The following is a 16,726-nucleotide window of genomic DNA, read 5'->3' on the forward strand; positions in this document are numbered from 1 at the left end:
CTATGAGATCTGTGTCTCTCTGTTCCCTGACTATTTATGTCATGGTGCCTGTTATATGTTGCTGCTTGCCTCCACCACCAATTTTGACAGCGCATTACCACCTTTGTGTAAAAAGCTTGTCCCTCTCATATTCATTAAACTACACCCTTTTAACTTAAACTTATGTCCCCTAGTGAAATTTCTAGCCTGTGAAGTTTGGTGGAGAGGTAGACTTTAGAATATCTTAAGACTCTGTGATGCTGAGGCTGTGCAAGACTCCCTGCCAACTCTTTTCATAATGTACCTTGCATCCAATCTCAGAAGTTTGATCCCAACTGCATCAGTGGGATTTTGTTCCCATTCAATCCACCTATTGCTTTTGCCTTGCTGAGCAAGGTTGGTGAGCTACAGGCTGCTCCTGCTTTGATATTGGGTCCTAACTCTTCTCATTTTAGGATGACCCCGCCTCCTTTACGTATGGTTGGTGGAAAGAAATAGTTTTTAATCCAGTAATTGAATCTACAGGCTGACGGAGTGGAAGTGACATTGACCAGCAGCATTTTCTGGTTCTGTACATACCAGACATGGGAATTATTGGATATTTACTTTAATGGAGAATGGAAATTCCTGGGAGAGGAGGAGTATGATAAACGTGCAGCAGTAGATTGGAAAGGATACATTTGATGCTCCATATTATGACCCTGAGATCCATACAAAATGGCTAAAACGGAGATTTATGGCAGTAAGGGGCAAAGTGGGTTGGACAGATGATAGTTTACAAAATTACATGCTGTGGTTTGTCCTGTTTGGAACTCAACACCATCTGAGTCCTTTTCATTTCAATCATCAAGGGACACTCATTTTCTTTACCCTGAAGGCCTACTCAAGCTCGCAGATGCCTTTCGGCTTCAGAATTATGAAAATATGGCAGGCAATGTAAATACAGTGTATACTTGTAACATGCTTAATAAATTGTCTAATATGTTTCACACGCCTCTTAAAGTTGTGAACAAAGTTAACCCAGTGCCAACAGCTCCTAAATAAAAACCCATTTGCATGTGAAGTGTAATGAGAATGTAGCTGTTGGGAGTTAGGGGCTCAGTCCTGCCACAGTGACCTACTTGGATCTGGAAGTTCCTATTCCAAACATCAGAGATTTCCAGAATGTGACTTCTGCATCTGTATTAAACATTGTTGATCGAACACACAAACGTTTAACTTTCTTTCAAAAAATAGCCCAATGATTTCCCTCATTGTAGCTATCTCAGTCTGCATATCTCTGGAAAAGCTGTTCCTGAAGTGGAGGTAAGATTCTCCACCTTTCCAAAGAGCCTGTCTAACTGTGGTTTAAAATCAACTTAACGATGGCTAATTGTGCATGAGTTTGGGAATCATTGTTTTAGTTCTGTATTTTTTCCTCCCACGCTCCCATCACCCTGACATTACAGAAATGTGAACACAACTTGAGCAAGCCTGAGTTTAACCCGACTTCCATCAAGTTCAAGATCCAGCTGGTCGCTGTGTGAGTATGGCTGTTCACGCTGAGACTTGGCTTTCAGTTCCATGCTGTGCTTGTTCATTGGTTAGGAACAGAAGTCTGCTCTTAAAGATTGGAATTGAAAACTCATGGTTGCAAGTGTTACGTACGTTCGCTAGAAATTACAGCACACAAGTTGCGCTATTTATCCCTCACTTGGGCTTGTCCTAGTCCCATGCGTCCACCCTGTTCTAAATTCTTTCGCTGTCCTCCCTACTGCTTTGCTCTCATTATTTAATACGTTTGCTAAATTATGCCATGTTTTCTGTTTCAAACACTGGTGCTTTCTGTAGTCTGCCAGTTCTCAATGTGCAAGGTTTTTTCTACTCACTGTCCTAAATCTGTCATTCAATCTGCCATCTGTACTCTGTTACTACACTTTAATCATTAGGAATGATCTGTATCTGTCTCCTTGCACTTATCCTTCTATAATTTTAGCTATTTGTTGAATCTAAAATGGCTATTTTAATGTCCTTATAAAACGTTTAAGTATAGAATGAGAATGATATGTGTTTAGAGACTTGATGCACCTAACAGAAAGATTTGAGATCTTTAAATGTGACTCTAGGTGTTGCCAGGATATTGAGCAAAACATTGATTTATCTCAGTAATCTTTATATGATTATTAGGTTTGCTTTGGGTGCAGTTTGTTGAACATTTTGTATATTAGAAATAATCTCCAGTGTGAGGTAAAAGAGGACAGCAGAAATTGTATTTGGTCAGCACATTTCACAGCCCCAGTGTGCCTTCACAACCAGTGAAGTATTTTGGGAATGTAGTTACTATTATAATTTAAGGTAGGTGCCAACAAGTGTTATTTGAGAGAATTTTGAGTTTTTGCTTAAATGGTCATATTGCATTGACTGTCAAATTGCATCTTACAGTGTGTGCATTTGGAAGGGGTCATCTCTCATTTGTTTGACCATCTCATCACTACTCCTCAAACATCACAAAATCAAGTGAAAATATCTTTCTGTATCAGCAAAAGATAGCTTATATGGCAGTGCGCATCTTTATTTACAAAGGGTTTGGCTGTTGAAAGGAGCACTTTGTATATGTAGTGTTTAAGGAGAATGTTCCTATTATATTTGACCAAACCTGTCAGCTCCTTTATTCAGTAATTATGCCTCAGCATTCTGCAATCTCTCGCCATTTAAATAATGCGCTACTTTTCTATTCTTTCTGTCAAAGTAGGCAAGTTTACATGTTTCTAAATTATGCTCCCATATTTGCCACATCTCTGCAGGCTCACTTAATGGATTTATATCCATTTGTTCTCTTTACAACTTATTTTCTCCCTATCCTTGTATCATCAGCAAATTCATTGATTGCGCCCTTTGTCCACATCATGCAACTCCACTTGTCACACCTTGCCAACCTAAAGATGGTCTATTTATGTCTACTCCATTTCCTCTTTACTGGACATCAAAATCTAGGGAATTTTGGAAAATTAAAACCATTGCAACTACTATCTCAGCAGCCACTTCTTCTCAGATGTTAGATTGAAGTTCATCTGAACCTGGGGACTTAACAGCCTTTAGTTCTAGCAGTTTTCTGTATAGCTGTTCTCTGAAGATTGTTTTAAGTGCCTCCCTCCCTTGCAGCTTCTGGTTCAAAATTATTTGTGGAAAATTATTTATCCTCTACAGTGAAGATGGATATGAGTATTTTTTCAATTCATGCACTGTTTCCTTATTTTTATTATTAGTTTCTCATCCCCTTTCTCTAGAGCACCAGAATTCACTTATTCCTTTTTCTTAAATGACTATAGAAGCTCAGCTGCCTGTTTTTATATTCCGAGCTTGCTCTCGTTCTCTGATTTCTCACTTCTAAAGATAGGCAGAGTACTTTTAAGTGAGGTAAGTAATGGCAGAGCAGAGAATTAGGAGTAAATCAGTGGTGGAAGGTGTAGAGGAGCTGTTGAGGTTCAGTGATAAAATTTGCAGCTGAGAGCTGGGTAAAAACTGGGTGTGAATTGACAGAGTTCCTGGGTAGGTAGTTTCTGCTTAACTATGCCAGTTTTTTTTAAACAGGCCATTGTGCTTTTTGAACTACCAAGAGAAACCCAAGAAAGCAGGAAGAAAATTGCTATTAACCCTGTTTAAAGTTGATACTGCCCCACGTTGAGGAAAAATCTAATACCTGTGATCAAAAATTATATTTTGGGAAAGCAATGTTGTCATGAAATATATACATTTATCAGATGAAGAGTCGTCTAGACTCAAAATGTTAGTTTGCTTTCTCTCCATGGATGCTGCCTGATCCTCTGTGATTTCCAGCATTTTTTGTTTATATTCATTTAGCATTGTATAAGTAGAATCTGAGACTAAACTGAATTGTTAAGCCAGTGTTGTATGCTGTAAATTTAGATACTAATGAGATGGATTGATGAAATATCTCACCTACGGAGTATGGCATGACACTTTCTGACATTGATGTGAGTTAATGGACATGTCTTTCCTTGAAAACCCCAAAGGAAATAAACATGCTGGGGGGGTAAGTCCTGTTGTAGTTTCAGGGTAACTTGTCCACATTCCTAAAGGCAGAGATGCTTCTTAGAATTGAAGCCTTACTCTGCAATGTATTCATTGTGGGAATGCTACCTTCAGTAGGAGAAACAAGGAACTGGGTTTCTTATAAGTGCTGAATGAGGAGAGGTGGTTTGGCCAGTAATCACATGATTCCAACATCAGCTCTGCAAATGTACTAGTTCGGAAGGAAGGATTGCCAGTTTGTTGTCTGAACTGAGCCCAGGATCTGCGTCAGCATAGATCAACAAGGCCAAGTGTTTAAACCTTTGGAGACTGTTTAAAAACACATCTGAAAGTTTCTGCAGATGGCAATTGCTTCTTAAAGATCCACTTTTTTTTTTGGAAGAAACAATTGATGACTCGCTCGGAGTCCTGTCGGGTTTGATTAAAAACTAATTTGGTATGCTATAAAGTGCAAGTCTGCAGGAAACCTGTTGGTCTCTTTTTTTTACACTTTCTTCCTGTCATTTGGACGGCCCAGGGCCATCTGGATAGTGTAACGAAGTGTGGGACCCCAGCATTTGGAGAGATTTTTTGCACCTTTTCTTTAAAAGAAGTAATACTTTTACACCGCAGCAGCTCCACAATCTATGCCATTCGCCCGGTTACAATCTCTCAGTATTTAAGACAATTTCTGAAGTTCCCAGGATGTTATGGAAAAGCTGGGACAGCCTTTGCAGCACTTTGTAAAACTAGGCTCAAAAAAACTATTTTCTAATTAACCAGTTCATCAATGATATTATACACCTCTGGAAAAGGTGTGACTTGAACGTAGGTCTCCTGTCCCAAAAGGTAGAGACGCTACCACAGTACCATGAGCCATGCTGTGCGCAGAACTAGATTACTGGGATCGCAAGACCCATGTTGCATTAGATTGCATATGCTAGGGAATCCCACTCTGAGTGAGGGGTCAGAATCCACCACCATTGCCATAATCCTTAGCTTTGTATCACTCTCTATTTGAAGTGGTAATTATTGATTTCAACTTTGTTGCCATCCTGTTCAGTTCTGACCAGGTCCTCTTTGCAGCGCTTGAATCAATTCAAGAGCCAAATACATTGCAGACCACAATGGAGTCATATATTTATTGACCTGGAGACAGTCGCAGTAGTACATGCAGTGTGCGATACCTGTTGGCCTGCAATTTTTATTACCTTGAATGTTTACAATTGCATGTCTATCTTCTCAGCACAGCAGTAGCATTTCCAGACAATCCAAGAATGTAACTGGGTTTGAATTTCAGTCTGTTCGGCTGTTAATTGCATCTTGGTCTTTTCATCACAAAGAGCATCTAGATAATATACTAGAGGAGGGATTTTGCATTTCCATTGCCACCAAACTCTGGAATCAATATTTTTGCAGAGCTAGGAGGCCTCAAGCCCAGAGTTGCAGTGGGTGTACAGTTCTGCCAGTTCCCAATGTTCCTTTAACCCAAGAGAGAACCCAATACCTTGCGGACCTGTGATGGTATCACTTCCAAACATTTCTTCGTTGACCGTATACATGACGTTGGATAGACTGTTGTTACATTACTGTATGCAGTTTTTAGATATCCCCTCACTGTAAGGATGTAGCTGTGAAATGGGTACAGTGCAGCTGCACAGATAATGACAGGAAGCAGAGCATATGGCAATGAACTTCAATAAACTGAGTCTGTTGAGGTTAAGTGAAGAGTTCTAGTTATAGGTTAGAGAGGACAAACAGCAAAATATTTCTCTCATTAGTGAATTGTTAACACATGAATGTACGGCTATGTTTGCTGATACCCAGGAGCGTGCATAATGGCAACAAAGTCTTTGAAATAAAGAATAATAACGTTACAACTCATAACAATTAAAGAAAATTAATGAAAAGTATGACAATAAAGAGAAAACGCTTCAAAATGATTTTTAAAAAAATTTTAAAACATGGATTTAGAAAAAAATGGAAATTAACTTGCACAGTCAGAATTTATCGTTGGATGGTTGGTGTCAGCAGACGCTGTCTTCATGTGTCAGTTTAACCAACAACCTTGGGTGTCCCCCATTTGTCACATTCACTGTCTCACACCCCACAGTTTACAGGTAAGATCCCTCAAGTCGCAATGTAAGTAAAATTATTGAAACTTGCAGTGCAGAAGGAGGTCTTTGAGCCCATCCTGTCTCTGTTGGCTCCTGGAAAGAGCGGTCCTGGTTAGTCCCAGATCATCATTGCTATAACCTTGCAAGTTCCTAATCATCAATTTCCTGTCCAACTCACTTTTATATTCATGTTGTCATACTCCTCACCTTCAGATTGAGCTACTCAGATCCTGACAACCCTTGGACTAGAACAGCTTTTTTTCCTCCTCACCCCTTTAGATCCTTTGACAATGATTTTGAATCAGTGATCCCTGGTTATTGACCAACTTGCCAGAGCAAATAATTTTCGGTCTCTATCCCATCAAAATCTCTCATCATTTTGAAATTGCTTTCCTGCCATGTGCTATTAAACCATAGGTTGCATTGCTGCAAGTGGCTACTTAAACATTTACAGAATTATTTTTAATTCTTTGGTGGAATGAGGATCTCACTGGCAAGCATTTCTGGTAGATGAGGAATGCATTTTCCCTTTCTAGGCACTCCTAGCTTTCAACAGATTCACTTGTCACTGCCACACCATGTTGAATCTTCGGATACCCTTCAAAATTTTGTCTAAGACTGAATCTCTCAGAACAGTCTGCCGTGGCACTTCCCTAAATTTCAAAACCCTCTACCCTTTTGCTTTGGAGCCGCAAACAAACTTCTACAACCTTTCATTTATTTGTTAATTTTTAAAGAAGTGCACCCTGTTGTTCACTGCTGCGCTTGTTGCTGCACCTACATGGAAGCAAATCCTTTGACTCTTCATATATCTAAAGCAGATGTCCCTACTTCTGTACAAGTGTGAAAATTGCCACTTTGTTTTTTATAGATTTGTATGGATCGTGTGGGGTTGTCTCAGCATAGAGTTAATATCACAGCTCCTTCCCATGCAGGTCATTTTTTTAAACCGTAAGTTAAAAGAGAACTTTTATCTCACCGCTGTCTTGTAATGTTCAATATTTGTCTCATTATCCAGAGGAAAGTCTGTTTACCAAGTTATGAGTACACAGTGTTAGAATTAGAAGTCAGTAATTTAACTTTTTCGGTTGACACATGCTTTACTTAACCAGGGGATTGACCCTCAAGCAGTCAGCGTTATTTGGAGCATTGGTGTTGATGTATTGATGGTTGAAACAGTGTGTAACGATTGTCCCATGTCCCATAAATAAGGATTAGCTTTAAGGAAGCACCTACTATAGCAGAAGACCATGTGTCCCAATCATACCTTTCTCCCCAAAATTGACATGTCTAATATTCGGGCTTGTGTATTCATAGTAAGAGGGGTAAAGTTCAAAGGAGATTCGGGGGCAAGTTTTTTAACACAGTGATGGGTGCTTGGAATGTGCTACCAGGGATAGTGATGGAGGCAGATAAGATAGTGGCATTAGAGGGGCTTTTAGATAAGCACATGATTAAGCAAGGAATGGTGAGATATGGACCATGGGCAAGCAGAAGGTATTAGTTTAATTTGGTGTCATGTTTGTCATGGGCTGAAGGGCCTGTTCCTGTTCTACATTCTACATTCTATGTTCTATACCTGTGCCACTCTCTGAAATAGCTACAGTGGGTTCTTGTGACACACTGTTAAGTGCCTTGCCCCTGAGCCAGTAGATTCAAGTCCCACCTGCTTCTGAATTGTGTATGAACATCTGAGCAGCTTGATCAGAAAGTATCTACAGTTGCTCTGACCCTTGATCTTTCTGTGTAGTCTGCAAACCTTTCCTTTACAAACATTTGTTCAATTCTGTTTTGAACATTACAACTGAATCCGCTTCCACCAACTTTTCTGGTAGTGCTTTCCATCTTGAGGGCATAGGTTTAAGATGAGAGGGGATAGGCATAAAAGGGATCTAAGGGGCAACTTTTTCACACAGATAGTAGTGTGTGTATGGAAGGTGCTGCCAGAGGATGTGCTGGAGGCTGGTACAATTACAATATTTAAAAAGCATCTGGATGGGTATATGATTAGGACAGGTTTGGGGGGGGATATGGGCCAGATGTTGGCAAATGGGACTAAATTTATTTAGGATGTCTGTTCAGCACGGATGAGTTGGACTGAAAGGCCTGTTTCCATGCTTTACATCTTTATGACTGTATGCTTAGCATAGGGTTGGCCAACTAGGCCAGAGCATTTCATATGAGATGGTATCTAATGATAAGCGAATTTACAGATTATTTACAGGGTTTCCATAATTAGTGATTATGTAACCTTACACAAGAAGGAACATAGACCAGGAAAAAGTGCAAAGTCAATTGCTTTTTTTTTAAACGATTGTTTTAGTTGGAACCAGAGCTTCAGTTAAACACAAAGCAGGGCATGAAGTGGGAAACAGCTGAGTGAGCAAGAGAGGGAGGGAGAGTGTGGAAGAGAAAGGAAAGATGGGCTGAAGAAAGAAGGAAATCCCAGGCCATGATTTCTACTGAGGTCAGCTCAGAGTATGCACAACCTGACTTCACCAAAGGTAACTGAACCAACTCCTTCCTTCAACTCACATTTTTAACCCACCTCCCTAGTGATCATCGGCTGAGTCTGATTCTTTTTCTCTCTCTGGCTTTACTTTTAACCAAACAAGCCAAAATTGGCTGTGTTGCCAGGCTTTGCTACTTGCTGCTTTTCAATGTTTTCTGCTAGTGTTCATTTAAATGACCAATTTATTGTTTTGAAAGTTTTTCATGAAGTTTGTGTTTTGTGTTGTGGCAATTGTAACCTTTCTAAAATTTGCACCCTCTCCCCACCTCCCAGAAGAGAGAGTTTGGAATGCCACCCCACCCCACCCCACCCCAAACAATTTACAATGGCTGATCCCTGGCCGAGCATAAGATCTTAAAGGAGTGACTAAGGAGTACTTTGTTTCTCAAATCTCCTTTCAATAGCTTTTATGCTTTTGAATATAACTGCACTTTTTGTTGAAGGTAAATATTTATAGACGTAGCTGTTGTTCCTGACTGACACAATTCAGTTTGATGCCTTCTGTGTGAAGTTGAAGCATCACATGCACTATGCTGGGGTTGAACTGGGAAATCTCTGGAATTTTCTCTTGTAGTGATTTCTAGGTTGGGCTGAACAGTTTCACACGCCGTCTGTTGCAACAACTTTCACCCTGCAGTATTGTGGTCCAGCTCCTTGCATTAATAAAAAATTTTGTGAAGTGTTTTAATCGCTTTTAATGCAGGTGCCAGCACCACAGTGAGGAGGTGAAGTACTAGGGGCACTGCTTATTTCCTGTTCCCTCCCAATATTCCTCCCTCGCGTGCAATATCAGTTATATCCTTCCCTATGTGTAATGGTTATAATTATCAGCTGGAAATATGATGGTGCTCTGAGCTGACCGTCCCAGTGTAAGGGGTAATAATAATCTGCGCAGGTTTCCTGTGATACATTACTCTCTCGCACGCAATGTTTCCAGACTTGTAGCGTGTTGAGTGCAGCAGAGAGTGGTATGTCCTGTTTACACGAAGCACGTTTCCCAAAGGAAGACGATTGACTTTTCTTTGGCTGCGCAAACTGTGGAGACATGCCGTGCTGTATCGGCTCATCCTCACACTGTCAAAAATACCCGAACCACAGCAAGAAGGAGAGAAAAAAATACCATTCTTCCTGTCAGCATGCATTGTTCAGGATATCATTCAGGGTTTTTATTTAATAAAGGGAAAATGAAGCTGTTAAGGAGTTAGTGACTGGGTTCACAGGTCAGGAAAGGTACAAATTGGCATGTTATTGTCCAAATTTTCAAAACTAAGCATTGATAAGTTGGCATCAACCTTGTTAAGGGTTCCTGCAGCTGCTCAGAAGCCACTGTTAGTGAAGTGGCAAGGCAGCTGAATGAAGTTTTATGTGATGGGGTGAAAGGTTTTTCTTCTTGTCTAGCTGCCAGCTTATAGCAGGGTCAGATTTTCGAAGGAGCGCAATCACTCTTGCATGAGATGTTGTCTCACCTCACGGGGGAACGTGCAAGTTCCCATAGTGCTATCAGGGAGTAGCAAATAAATTAATTGGGTAATCTGGTAATCAGGTTAAAATTTATCCTTTCATCAACATTACAAAAGAAAAGCCGATCTGGTGGTTATCTTATTGCTGCTTGAGAGTTGAATGCATAAATTTCCTGTTACATCAGTGACTGACCTTTAAAATTCTCACATAAAAACAAAGAACTGCAAATGCTGGAGATGTGGAATAAAAGTAGAATGTGCTGGGGAAATGTGACAGGCCTGGGATCATCTGTGGAACACAAAACAGAATCATATTGGACTTGACATTAACTCTCTTTCTCTCTCGATAGATACTGTAAGACCTGTTGAGTTTCTCCAGCCCTTTCTACTTTCACTTCCAAAGCTCTTATTGACTGTAAGGTGCTTTAGAATACCTGGGGTTGTAACAGGTTCAATCGGAATGCATCATTCATCAAGATATACGAACATACATTCTGTGAAGATTTGGGAGATTGGCAACTGAAGGTTGTAGTTTGTAAATTTACCATTTGAATATGAGTTGCATTTTCTACATGTTGTGATCGACCTTACTGTTAGTAACCAGAGCTCAGGTGCTGTAAAATTAGTACCCATTCTCCATTTAAACTGTTGAAACTCAGCCTGTTCCAATTTTTAAATTTTTTCAGGAACTATATTCCAGAAGTTCGAATTCTGTCTATTCCTAACATGCGCTTCATGAAGGTAAGTACAGAATGATTTAGTGCCTTGAAGTTTGTGGACTGAATTTTCATATTTAGATATGCAGTCTCAAAAGGAATCTTGGGCAGTCTAGTCTTGATCAGTCTTTTGTTTAACAATTCATACAATTTTATGGATAATTCTTGTACAACTTCAAATTGGTTCCTGGTCACCTCAGAAAATTCGTTGTGAAATAGCAGTGATTGATTTATTCAAATTTAAATCAATATTACCTTAAATCCATTCCATCAAAAAAACTTTACCTGAATCTCTGTTGCAATCAGCTGTTGATCACGTTTGGTGCTGCGGCTCTTAAATGTGCTGCAGCCCCAGCCCGAGATTCTCAGTCATCTGCCCAGCTTCTGTCATGCCCTGATCAGGCAGGGCTTTATATGTGGGAGAGAGATCAGCAAGCAGATTGATGTGGAAAAGGGTGGGTGTAGACTGCAGTTGGTCAGAATGAGGAATGTAGTTTGTTTTATGTTCTTGATGCTCTGTTTGTAGGAAAGCCAAGTGCTTCTGACACTCACTAACCCTGTGGAGAACCTCACACATGTTACTCTTCTGCCCTGTGAAGAGGCAGACCCTGACAATGTGCACAGCACTGCAAAGGTAACAATGTCCTGGGGCATGGGGAGAACTTTATCAATAAAATTCTCAAGCTGTTAGGTGTTAATTCCCTCTATTTCTGTGACCCTATGCTTGCTGTCATGGTCTTTGCGGCTTCTTTGCTTATACGAGACTGAAACAGCATGACTGCCCTCTCTCTGCAACGACCGATGGGAATTATTGTGCACCCAGTTCCAAATCCTCTTGTAGTCAGTTGTAAGACCATGCTTGCCAGCTCCAGGTCATTTCCTCAAACTTTTGCTGCTTTCATGAATCCCAAATACCATTCCCAGATCTCTGCTTGCTCTGCTGTCACCTCGCCTTTTCCAGGCTCAGCTGGAACCCTCAGTTTTATTTATACCCTGTCATCTTTCCTTAGGACTTGACTGTTTTAACATATCTCCTTGACTCTGTAATAATCAGGACTTTCTTCGTGTCTCTCAGCTCAATAGCAGTGGGATTTCCTCATCCTGCAACATTGGGCTATTCACCTTTCTGAAACTGAATGTCTTCTTGCCTCCCTGTCATACTCAGCTTCTCCTTATGCCTCTCCTTTTCACTGAAATGTTGAGGCTCTCTTCATCTAACTCTGGTTTTCCCCTATTTCTAGCTGCTTTCTGCACATGCTCGCACTCACTCAGTTTCTCGCTCTCACTCACTCAACCTCTCATGCTCACTCACTCACTCGTCTTATTCACTCACTCAGTCTCTTGTTCTCACTCACTGTCTCGTTCACTCACTCAGTCTCTCGCTGTCACTGTCACTCACTCTCTCTCGCTCACTCACCCACTGTCTTAAACAGTTTTTGGACTCTTTTCTCCGTCACTGAGTTTCATCTCCCCACTCACCATTCTCCTTGCCTCACCTCATTGTGCGCCCACCTCCTTTTCCCTTCTGCTGCCGCCACTCACCACCCCACAACCCTCGGCTTCTCCTCATTCCCCTCTTTCTTATGTCTCCTCCAGCTGCTTTCTGTGTCGGAGGGGTGGGTTTGGGGAGAAGGTTTTGTTAAGAGGTTTTGGAAATGGAAGTAAAGTAACTACTACACTCGGAGCAGAAGTTGAGCCACTTGAGATGGCTGATGGTGTTAATATCGAGCACCTTCCTGTTTCTGACAAGACAGTTCTCAGCAACACACAGCCCTTCTAAGGCACCAGTTGTTTTGCTTCTCATATCTCACTTGCCCAACTCAAAGTTCAGGGAAGATTTCAAACCATTAAATTAACAACTTGAGATGTGTGAGGAATGTAAGCCACCACCTGCTTTATTTAATGCAAACTCACTTTCAAACATTTTTTAAAATCTGTTTCTTCCTCGTGTGCTTCTCTGGGCTGTTGTTTCGTACCTGCCTGGCTTTCCAGTCCCAGCTACCTGTGAGTGTACAGCACGTTGTCAATTATCAGTTGCCTTCAGCAGGCTTCACTCGAGGTTCTGACTTGTCCAGCCCACTTGCTGACTCTGGGGTGCAAAACCTGTCCCCAGTGACCACCCAGGACAGCGATCAGAACTCAGCCAAGCATCACAAGCCCCATGTTATACTTAGTCAATTGCAGGAGGAGGAAGCCTTTCAAATCTGTTCGGCCATTCGGCTGATCTGTACCTCAACTTAGTCTACTTTTCTTGGATTTATAGCTGTTATTAGCCTTCCCAACAAAATCAGTCAATCCCAACCTTAAAAACTCTGCCTGAGTTCCAGATTTTCAATACCCTTTTTACGTGAAGAAGTGCTACCTGACATCACTCCTTGAAAGTCCAGGCAGTAATTTTAAGATTATGCACCTTCGTCTCACTCGCACGCGCTGTCTTCTCCCTCTTTCCTCCCTCCTTCCCTCCCCTTTTTTGCGCTCTCGCGCCTCACTATGTCTCTGTTTTCCTTAGATCTACTTTGCCAGATTCCTTTGTGATTTTAAAAATGCTGATTAGATCACCCTGATCTTCCAAACTGGCAAGCAGTCCTTGTTAGTGGTTGGTCCCTACTGCTGTCCCCAAAACCTCCACCACCAGCAGGCACCCCCCCACTGCCCAATAGCTGCTGGCCCTAAACCGCAGTAACCCCTCTCAGTCATAGGCTGGTGCTGACTGACCAACCCCTGATATTGGCCAGTACTGAGCCCCTCACCCCCCCCAAGGGTCAGACCATCTCTGACTACCTCATCTCCTGATCGTTGACTTGCAACTGATTCCCTTGAACACCCCCCCCATCTCCTTGGAAATCAGCTGGTGCTCACTGTCCCCACCCCCTCTCTGTCAGGTGACACTGACTATACCTTCCCTCCTCCTGAAGCAGTCAGTTAGTCCTAACTCCCATTCTACTACATTTCTATTTCAGGTCATTCTTCCTTCGAAGGAGATTGTCCTCGCTGGAAAAGATGCTGCAGCTGAATATGACGAGCTGGCTGAGCCACAGGATTTCCATGATGACCCAGAGTGAGTGATAATCTTTATAAACCTAGAACAAACCAAGTGGGTAATGCTTGACTTGGTATCAAATACTGCCCATTTGATAATTGCCATGGAAATGTCTGCTCACCTTCGCAGATTGAAGATTCACATTTAGAGAGGGTTTGAAAGATTCCCTTCCCTGATTCTTGGAATGTCCAATTTATTCTGGATGTGAGTTTGCTCGCTGAGCTGGAAGGTTAATTTTCAGTCGTTTCACCACCATTCTAGGTAACATCATCAGTGAGCCTCCGACGAAGCGCTGGTGTTATGTCCTGCTTTCTATTTATCTGGTTAGGGTTCCTTGGGTTGGTCATGTCATTTCCTGCGTTGGTGATGTCATTTCCTGTTATTTTTCTCAGGATGCGAGATTGACATGGAAATGACATCACCAACCCAAGGAAACCTAAACAGATAAATAGAAAGCGGGACATAACACCAGCGCTTCGTCGGAGGCTCACTGATGATGTTACCTAGAATGGTGACGAAACATCTGAAAACGAACCTTCCAGCTCAGCGAGCAAACTCACATCCAGAACCTCAACCTGAGCTACAAATCTTCTCAAAACTCGTTGTCCAATTTAGATTTGCACCCTCTTTGTCTCTGGACTGCCCAACTCTGTAGGCTCTGGGTGCTATTGTTATGTACAGAATGGTGCTGCTGCTTTCCTGCTTTCATCTGGTATCAACGTGGCATCCCCAGCAATGAGGTAACACAAAGAACAGTGTTCTCCAAACTATACCTCACAAGGGGGTAGTGCACCAGAAATTGAATCCTGCTCTTCCTGGAGTCTTCACATTTTACAAAACTAAACAAACTTCATCAATTTACATTGTATCAGTGATAATGGGAACTGCAGATGCTGGAGAATTCCAAGATAATAAAATGTGAGGCTGGATGAACACAGCAGGCCAAGCAGCATCTCAGGAGCACAAAAGCTGACGTTTCAGGCCTAGACCCTTCATCAGAGAGAGTCATTTTATTCATCTCTCTGATGAAGGGTCTAGGCCCAAAACGTCAGCTTTTGTGCTCCTGAGATGCTGCTTGGCCTGCTGTGTTCATCCAGCCTCACATTTTGTTATCATCAATTTACATACCTGATGGATTCAGGTTAACAGGTTTCTGTACTTAACAAGAATTTTTTACTTAACTGGACATGAATAGTTTCAAATCACAAGTAAACAACTATGACCTGTGAACATAACCTTTACCAGCTAAAACTGTAATCCCCTTCTAAACCCCTGTACACACACATACAGACAGACACACGAACATTGGTGTTACAGATGTAGGGGAACAAAGGAGAACAGTTCAATGACGTTAGTTCTCAGGATTCAGTGGAGGATTTTATTTTGTTTCCCATGTCCTTCAGTTCAGATCTTTTCCTTTCATTTCCTCACAGGAGGCGCACAGCAATGAGGTCACAAATTATAATGTCTCTGACTTATAGGTTAAAAACAACAGCGCCATTGAAACAACTTTTTTTTTAAGCTTCTGGTAATTTACTGGAGGAACAGAAAGACACACTATCTCCAATATCTGTATTGTACACATCCACAAGCTGTCTATGAGCCAATCTGATAGTTGTTGTCAGGCTGATCACCTTGGGCATCTGCAACCGGTTGCAGTTATACAAACCAGTCAGGAACCTGTTGCTGGCTGGATTTCACCTTGTACATTGTGTCATCTCCTCTTGTGTGCTCACCCACTGGTTGTGAACCCAAATCCACAATGAGTTTCAGTAACTTGCTTTTTAAATTCATAGCAATTCCTTCCTCAGTCCTTTGTTGCTAAACAATCCCTTTCCCAATTCATTCCACAATTACAAATTAATTAAAATAAAAAGATACAGTCTTTAAACCTAGTTATCAACCCATCCAGCATTGCTTTAGTGACTAAAGACAAATTGTGAGTGAAGGTGAGGTTTTCACTGCCAGATCTTGGGTTAGGTAGGGACCTCTTTGTGATTGGGCTGCTGAGAAGAGGCTAACACTGGATTTGTGAAATAGACTCTCAGTTAACCTCAAGAGGTTGTTTTAACTCCATGGGTCCATTCCATTTTCAGTCATATTGGGAGTGATTAACGCCCCAATTTTGTCAACATCACCCCTCGTATGATGCATTATATTCTCGTTACTGACCCTCTGACTGTGTAGCACTTCCTCAGTACTGACCCTCTGACAATGTGGCGCTCCCTCAGTACTGACCCTCTGACAGTGCAGCACTCCCTCAGTACTGACCCTCTGACAGTGCGGCACTCCCTCAGTACTGACCCTCTAACTGTGCAGCACTCCCTCAGTACTGATCCTCTGACAGTGCAGCACTCCCTCAGTACTGACCCTCTGACAGTGCAGCACTTCCTCAGCACTGACCCTCTGACAGTGCGGTACTCCCTCAGTACTGACCCTCTGACAGTGCAGCACTCCCTCAGTACTGACCCCCTGACAGTGCAGCACTCCCTCAGTACTGACCCCCTGACAGTGCGACGCTCCCTCAGTACTGACCCTCTGACAGTGCGACGCTCCCTCAGTACCGACCCTCTGACAGTGCGGCACTCCCTCAGTACTGACCCTCTGACAGTGCGGCACTCCCTCAGTACTGACCCTCTGACAGTGCGGCACTCCCTCAGTACTGACCCTCTGACAGTGCGGCACTCCCTCAGTACTGACCCTCTGACAGTGCGGCACTCCCTCAGTACTGACCCTCTGACAGTGCGGCACTCCCTCAGTACTGACCCTCTGACAGTGCGGCACTCCCTCAGTACTGACCCCCTGACAGTGCAGCACTCCCTCAGTACTGACCCTCTGACAGTGCGGCACTCCCTCAGTACTGACCCTCCGACAGTGCGGCACACCCTCAG

The 16,726-nt window shown here is 42.3% G+C and overlaps 1 protein-coding gene across 2 annotated transcripts in view; it reads left to right on the forward strand.

The window, feature by feature from the left end:
• Positions 1–16,726, forward strand: part of dctn4 (dynactin 4) — a 46,192-nt gene that overhangs the window by 26,788 nt on the left and 2,678 nt on the right. For both annotated transcript variants that reach the window (XM_048543361.2, XM_048543362.2), the window contains 4 exons: positions 1,428–1,501; positions 10,766–10,820; positions 11,322–11,429; positions 13,756–13,853. In XM_048543361.2, coding sequence (XP_048399318.1) covers positions 1,428–1,501; positions 10,766–10,820; positions 11,322–11,429; positions 13,756–13,853 — 335 coding nt within the window. The remainder of the gene's footprint in view (positions 1–1,427; positions 1,502–10,765; positions 10,821–11,321; positions 11,430–13,755; positions 13,854–16,726) is intronic.

This window comes from Stegostoma tigrinum, chromosome 13, assembly GCF_030684315.1.
Source record: "Stegostoma tigrinum isolate sSteTig4 chromosome 13, sSteTig4.hap1, whole genome shotgun sequence".
In the NCBI taxonomy this organism is placed as follows: Eukaryota; Metazoa; Chordata; class Chondrichthyes; order Orectolobiformes; family Stegostomatidae; genus Stegostoma; species Stegostoma tigrinum.